Source organism: Alligator sinensis, unplaced genomic scaffold (genome assembly GCF_000455745.1).
Source record: "Alligator sinensis unplaced genomic scaffold, ASM45574v1 scaffold642_1, whole genome shotgun sequence".
Taxonomy (NCBI): Eukaryota; Metazoa; Chordata; order Crocodylia; family Alligatoridae; genus Alligator; species Alligator sinensis.
The window spans coordinates 421,940-429,963 of NW_005842289.1; the positions used below are offsets into that span (position 1 = coordinate 421,940).

The 8,024-nt window shown below is 49.3% G+C and overlaps 1 protein-coding gene across 1 annotated transcript in view; it reads left to right on the top strand.

Moving 5' to 3' along the window:
* The first annotated feature begins 1,692 nt into the window (after positions 1-1,692).
* The window catches only part of TPPP3 (tubulin polymerization promoting protein family member 3), a 9,033-nt gene continuing 2,701 nt past the window's right edge, over positions 1,693-8,024 (top strand). Inside the window, exons 1-2 of the mRNA XM_006028091.3 lie at positions 1,693-1,845; positions 7,302-7,495. Coding sequence (XP_006028153.1) covers positions 7,308-7,495 — 188 coding nt within the window. The 5' untranslated portion in view covers positions 1,693-1,845; positions 7,302-7,307. The remainder of the gene's footprint in view (positions 1,846-7,301; positions 7,496-8,024) is intronic.

Genomic DNA, 8,024 nt, shown 5'->3' on the forward strand with positions numbered 1-8,024 from the left:
AGGTCCCAGGCCCGTGCCCCGATTGGGTGATCGAAGCACGGGGCTTGGAAAAAAGCTGCAGGGGTGGGGTAGGTCCAAGCTCCCTGCCCTGATCCACTGGTGAAGCAGCTAGCAGCAAGCTAACTGTCACACTGGTGGATCCGGGCAGGGGGGTTCCGCCCCCCCCTCCCCGGTTTTTTCCAGCCCCCATGCCCCTGATGGGGGAGCCAGGGCCAGGAGCTCACTGCTGTTAGGGCAGGGGGACATTGTTCCCACCCTAGCAGCAGGCAGCTGTATCCTGGCCCCACTACCCACAGTAGCAGAATGCAGCTGTATACTGGCCCCCTGCTCCCTGCCAGCCCTGGGCTAGCACCTGGAGCTCCCCCCAGTGGTGGCAGGGGCCCATTGCAGGGCTGCAGGGAACTGGGTGCAAATCTACTCCCTAATCCTTGCATGCGTAGATGCCTGCCCCAAACCCCTTACTCTGGAGTATTTTACACCAGAGTAAATTTGGCCTTACACCAGAGTAAATGCATGTATAGATATGCCCCCTGAGGCTGAGATACAGTGTGCCTGCCCGCTGCAGTGGCCAAATAAGCATGAAGTAGCTGCCTAGTCTGAGCCTTTGGCACTGTACATGCACCCTGCTGTGGACACCACTCCATTGAATGGCACTGCTGGGCTCCATGTTCACTACTTTTTGGTCACCCCAGAGCCAATATGCTCAGTGTCCAGGCTCTGCCTGATGGCAGGCCCTCAAGCCCCTGTTGGTTGAGAGTTTTGTGGTGGTCTGTCTTCTCCTCAGTGATCAGCACCAAGTATAAGGGGTTTTTTGCACTATGTGTGTGTGTATATATATATATATATATAAATATATATGTGTGTGTGTATATATATATATATATATAAATATATATGTGTGTGTGTATATATGTATATGTATAAATAAATATGTGTGTGTGTATACATGTATATGTATAAATAAATATGTATGTGTGTGTGTGTATGTATATAACTCCACCTCCAACACTCTGCCAACTGGTCCTTGTGGTTCATTTGGCATCTCAAAGCACACTAAAAACCTGTTACACAGTTTGCACCACACAACCGTGCACCTATCCCTATACCTGTACCCCCACCCACCAAGTATAAGGGTTCTGCATGGGCACCAAGTTAAAGATGCTATTGCTGACAATGAGATGAAACTGCCCTTTCCTCCCCTCCCAGAACTGTTTTCCCTTCCTGAGGGTGAGCCATATGCCTGTCTCACCTGACAGGAGAGGCCCACAGGGCTCATTCTCACTCAGTCCCTGTTTGTGGCAGCACCGCAGTTGGGGTCAGGTCCACAAAACTCCAGATAATCTAGTGCCATCTCCCCTTTCTGGCATGAGCTTGTCCCCAGTGCCTGTCCACTCCTCCCTCTTCCACCATCCATCAACCCCAGCAAGCAAAACCAAGTCGTGCAAGGGGACTGAGTCCTCCCTCCCTGCCCCTTCCCAGCAGCAGTGATTATGCTAATGGGCTCTTTGGCTGGGTTTTGGCTCTGGCAGGCAGGATAGAAGTGCGAATTGGAGCTTCTTTGTTATGTTGTGCACTCCAGCTAATTACTCTCTCATCCCCAGCCGGAGGCGCTTTGGCACTGCAGGCAGGAGGAGGGAGTGTTTCTCTTCACAGTGACCTTGGTCACCCTCCTGCATTAGAACATTGCTATTACACTGCCTTGCTGTTTAACAGGATGTCTCTATGGAAACAGGAATAAACAGCAGATAATAGCCCTCAGCCTCTGAGTAGCATTTCAGCTTGGAGAGTGAGAGGGAGCACATTTCTCCGTCCAGCCTGCCCAGCTCAGCAGAGGTATTTCAGGAGGTAAGTCAGCAAAGCTGGAGCCCTGGTGGGCTGCTTCTGTTGCGGGAAAGGAAGCAGGGAGGCTGGTGTGGGGGAGGTCTGCACTGGCTGCCTGAATTGGCATCACTAAGGAGCAACTGGGAATGCATAGCAGAGCAGTGTGCAGTGCTGGTGGAACATGTCCTGCATATCCAGGGGGGCCATCCCTGGACAGAGCGTAGCACTTGCACAGGGGATGGGGGGAACAGGAATGGAACTCGCCTACCTCACTCTGAGTGTGCTGCTTCTAGGCGCGCTGAGGAGGAGGCTCTGATTACTTGTTCAGGTAAGAAGGGAGGACCCATCCTGAAGCACAGGCTGGCTGGGTACTCTCCTGGTCCAGTGCGGAGAGCTAACTTTGGGGTGGGGTGCTCCATGCTGGCCACTAAAGCAGAGTCAGAGGTGATTTAAGTGCATACCCTGAAGCTAGTAATGGTACTAGGAAAGAGAAATGCATACATGACAGAAACACTCCCCCCGCATACATGCATATTCTCCATGCCTCTTTCACACATACACCCTGTACATATATTTGCACACATTTGTACACCCCTCATATGCTGATCACTGTACACATACATACATACTATATGCCACTACACATGAGTATGGGCATATATATATATATACACACCTTACACACACACACACATACACACACACTCTAAAACAGCACTGTCCATCCATATGTCTCTAGGTACTTTGCAAAGGAAGGGAAATCCATTACCTCTACTTCACCAGTGAGACAAAAAGAAGGGATGTGAGCTTTCCAGAGCCAGAAACAGAAGCCAGGTCAATCCAGCAGAACCCTCCTGCATGTAACCCTGAATCCACAACTCAGGCATATGTATACAGATGTGCCGTTCTCTCTAAAGTCACCTGTAACCTGCAGTGTTTATAGGCTTCCCAGGCTTTCTGAGGGTGGGTTCTGTTCTTCAGACTAGTCCAGTGATTTTTAGCTCTCCTTTAAGTCATGTGCCAGGAAAGCAACCTGCCCCAGGCACTGTTGTGATCCCTGCTTGGGATGCCGCACTGCGGCATCCCAGGAACTGCAGTCTCTGCTGCTCTGGGCCCCACCCTGGGCACTGCAGCCTGCACAGTCCTGGGCTCTTCTTCCATCTGGCTCTGTGAATTCATTTCAGATGCCCTGGAGTGGAAAGCAGTGACTGTGGAGCAGGGCAATGGAAACCCCAGTCAGGTCTGCTCAGCATTGTCAGATGGTGCTGCCCCATCCTGCAGTGCTTAGGGAGTGTATGCTGAAAGGTTCCTTCCATGCTGGCAACAACCACCTCCTACTAGTTTCCTGGGCTCCCACAACCCCCTAGCAGCCTTCAGACCCCAATGTTCAGTGTCTGGAATTGGGAAGGGTTATATTACCTGTAAAATGGACTGAACCAAGCACTGGTATAAGGTGGCAGAGAGACTGGGTTGGAGCACTAAGTCCTCCCTGTAGATAAGATGACAGTGGCAGGGCCAGCAGCTCTGGCACAAGGGGCCTAGCCCCTGCAATGGGACTCCACTTGACAGGAGAGTGAGTAAGAAAACATTTCTGGGACCCTTCCAGTCGTGACTAGCCCAGGGATAAGTCTGATAGAGCAACAGTGAGACCCTGAGGACAATCTTATTGATAGAAGCATCAGGGGTAAAATATCTAGTTATAGACTCTGGAAAATTAGATCCCAGTCTTGGCCCTGCTATCAGCCTGTCCTCCTTCCACAGGACTTGGGTGGGGCTTCACTTTCCAGACCATCTCTGAGCACTCTGGAGTCAGCTTGCTCAACACAGAAGGTAGAGCCAGGTGCTGTGGAGACTTGGAGGTTGCAGGACCTCCCAGTCCCTGATGTGTTGCCCACCCCCCCGCCACTCCTCCCCCAGGCCTGAAGGAGCTGTATTGCACTGAGCTGTGTGGGGAGGGGTATGCAGTGTTCTGGGGAGGTCTGACATCATCTTGCCGTCAGCTTGCTTGTAAGAGAACAAAGATACCTGCACTGCGGGAGGGGCGCGTGTTTATTCATCTTAATGGGAGGGAGGACTCCAGTAGAATCAGTGTCCCTGTGGGAATGCGGAGCAGAGTGCAGAGCATGGTTGAGAAGCTCCCTTTGTCTGGGCTGGGATGTGCTGCTTGGCTGGCAGGTTAATTGCTTGCTGCAGAGGCTGATTAATCATCTACAGCTGTCTGCTTCCATCACACTCCAATAGGCTCCCCACTTGGGAGGCAAGGTGCTGTGCAGTCAGCCACCCTCTCACTGTGCAGGAGCACTCTGGGCCCCACCCAGGCTCCAGCAATGGACAAGATGGAGAGACCCATCATTCTGGGCTGGGCCATCAGAGGGTTCGCTCCATGACCAGTAGTGCTGGGTGCTGGGGCTGGCAACACACTTGTGTGTGTGTGTGGATTCATGCCTGTGTGCATGTGCCTGTGTGTAGGCATTTTCATGCATCTGTGTGCATGTTTATATGTACTGGTATGAGCCACTACACATTTCATATTGTGCCGCTTGTAAATCAAACTTGATTTCTCCTCCAAAAGAACTATAAAAATTGCACCTGACTCGAACAACCCATGTTTAGGCCCCTGATGCAGTATTTTTGGATGTGCAGCAAAAGTACTGAATTGGATTTTTTTTTTTAACCAGTGCAGTTTTTATTACAATATTTTAATGTGTTTAACCCTGTAGGTTATTTTTTTGGTTATTTGATTCTCCTGTGGGAGTTTGTAAGAAAATGGCGGTTCAAGATCTTTATTTTTAGCTATCATCTCGTATTCGGAGGGTGGGGAGCAGTTTTTCCTAAAATTGACCCTGAAAAATGGGAAATTGATTTATAATTGGAACAATATGGCAAGTGCCTCTGTATCTGACACACTGGCTTCTTTTCTCTGCAATACCCTTATTGCCACCGTTTACGTCTTCCTCAGTGGGAGCCTTGGTGCTGTCCCTCTGTCTGTAGGTTAGAAGATCAAAGGCTGGATAGAAGCTGGTTCCTGTCTCTGGAGAAGCTGCCCTTATGCTGGCAGCATTTTATGGGAGCTGAAGTGTGTCTGTCTTTCTATACTTACACATGCTAATAGACCAGTGACACCATGCTTCCCTCAGCAACAGTGTTCAAGCAGCACAGCCCTCTCCTAGCAACAGTCTCCAAGAAGTGCAACCCTCCCCTAGCAACCAACACCAAGCAGCACAAACTCTGGCCATCCCAGCAGCCAAGCACACAGCTTGTTTTTGTTTAATGTCAGTCTGTAACTAAGGGCTTGGGCCAGCCAACCTCCCAGCCCAACTCAGCCCATGCCCTCTGGGCCCACCCTGCAGGTGGGTGGGACCTGGCACAAAGCAGGAATGTAAGTGGTGTGCGGCAGGAGCCTTGCTGAGCTAGGGGATTTCAGAAGTGACCAGTGGTGCTTGTTGTCCACCTGGAGGAGCCCTGGCATGGACAAGACGGTTAGAAGAAACAGATCCAACTCTTTGGAACATTGGCCCCTTCATGGAGGGCCAGGTTGGGACTATAACCTTAGTTTCTGGAGTATTAGAAACGGCATGAAGTTTAGCAGTGCAAAGTCATGCACTTAGGGACCAACAACAAGAACACTGGCTATCAGACGGAGGCCCATAAGCTGGAGGCAACAGAGGAAGAAGGGGACTTGCATGTCCCCATTAATTGTACAATCGTTATAAGTTGCCAGCGTGATGTCGCCAAGAAAAAGAATAATGCAATTCTAGGTAGTATGAGGCAGGGTATATTCTGTAGAGGTAAGGAAGTACTAGTTTCACTGTACATGGCATTGTGAAGATCCCATTGTGTGTAGCTATGGTCACCAATGTTCAAGAATGATTCATTGAAACTGGAGTAGCTACAAAGAGAGACCCCCTAATATGGCTAAGGGCATGGAGAACCAAAGTTAAGAATAATATCCATTGATATCATACGATCACATGGATAGAAACTAGTTATGAGCAAAGTTAGATTGGAAACTAGAGGAAGTTTTCTAACTATTACAAGAGCAAAGTTTTGGGGTCGTTTTGGGGTGGGGACAATGTAACTGGCGGATAAAGAACTGGAATTTCAAGACAGAGCTCAGCATGTTTATAGATGGGATAGAAGGATAAGAAGGGGGTGTTCTTGGATCAGTAATCAGCATGTGTAACATGTGGGCTCAAGTATTTGCAATGCTCATGTTAAGCTGAGATGTAAGTCTTTGTGCAGGGGTTGCCTGGTAATATCGTGCTTCAGGGCTTCTGCTGGTCACCTGTAGGAGCCAGAAGGGAGTATTTTATCCCTCATGAACACTTTACTGGTTTCCAGCTTTTTTCCCCGACCTTCCATTGCCACATTGGACATTGATCACAGCCAAGATGGGAGGTTTGCCTGGGGTGTCGTGATTCTCCTAATGATGCTTAGACACCTCTCAGGTATCCGGCTGGAGGGTCTTGTTCATGCATTAAGGAAAAATGAAATTGCCAGATTTGGTCCAGGAAAGAATCCCCTCCTCCCCCTGCTCAGATGGAGAGGAGAAGGAGGGGAGGAAATTTGCCTTCCTCTAGCACAGTGATTCTCAGCCAAGGTGCTGTAGCATGCTGGGGTGCCACCAAATCCTTTGAAGGGTACTTTGAATTGTGGGGAGATAAGTGAAGTGTGAGGAGATAAGCAGATATGGGCAAGTTCTGCTTTGTCCCTGCCTGGGCAATCCCCCACTCCCACTCCCCGACCCCATTGTTTTTTAAATTGGGTGCTACTCAATTCAGAAAAACTATGGAGGGTACTTTAGTTCAGTGAAGGGTGCCTTGAGTCCAAAAAGGCATCCCAAAGGTTGAGAACCATTGATACAGCATGAAGCATGAGGCGTAGGATTGAGCATATATTAATCAATTTTTTCTCTGCCATTTCAGTGACTGGGTACTAGTTGTGCCCTTGCTTACCTCCATGTACCTGTAGGAGGCCATAGGGTTTTTTGCAATCAGGACTCATAGAAGAGATTATATCTTTTATTAGACCAACAAGATTTTTTCCAAAAAATGTGTTGGTCTAATAAAAGGTCTAATCTCTACTACAAGTCCTGATTGCCTCTTCCTCTAGACCAGTATGGCTACAACCTGGATACCTGACATAGGGTTTTTGGGGGGTTGGTTTCATAACATGCTTTATGGTAGGTACTATATGATGGGTTGAATGGATGATTTTCAGGGTGCTCGATAACCTTCCATCTATTCCAGCTCTGTTTCTCCACCTCAGTCTGTCACCTCCACTCCAGGCCTTCAGGTCCTCCTTCTGTTCTAGCCATTGGTTGCCTTGTCCCAATGCAGTTCAGTCCTGCAAGGCTTTGCAGGATACAGAGACATAAGAGGCTTAGTAAGGTGCCTTGATGCATGCTAGCCGGTGCAATAGCTGACATGATTGCTGACATTTGCTTGGTAATGGACCCACTTCTGCTCCAACTCTGGCAGGTTGATATGGCTGAAAGCACTGACATGGAATCTCTGGAAGACAGCTTCCGGAAATTTGCCATTTATGGAGATACCAAAGCAACAGGGCAAGAAATGAATGGGAAAAACTGGGCCAAACTGTGCAAGGACTGCAAAGTAACAGACGGCAAAAATGTCACCAGCACAGATGTGGACATTGTCTTCTCCAAGGTGAAGTAAGTGGCTCTTTCACTTTCCTTGCCCTCCAGCTAGTCAGTAAAGGTGACTGGATACTTGGTGGGGAGCCCAACACCACTGTACTCAGTGGCTTTGGCTCAGGGCTATGGTTTCAAGAGAAGCATTTCCATCCCTGCTAGGTTGCCCATTGTCATTCCTGCAGGCCCCTCCATTCCCTGTCAGACTCACCCCTGGGCAAGTGCCTTCAGGTATCCACAAAAGGGCTTCTTGGCACTCAGGTACCAGCCACAGCAAATTATCTATCATGTAAATGAATTAAAATAGGTGAATCCCAACACATCATCCCAGGTTCAGCCATGGCTACACCTCCGCTATTGCTATCAGAGGTTCCTGAGCACACAATACTACTTCTCTGACTCAGGCCCAGACTCTAGTCACTAGCCTGTTCCCCCAGCAGAAGAAAAGTGGTGGTTTTCTTTGTGTCTGTCTTTAGGCAAACCCTGCCAGCACATGCCCTGACCCTGCTCTGGGGAGTCCCTTCAGCTGCCCAGGCAAGGGGCAGGGAGT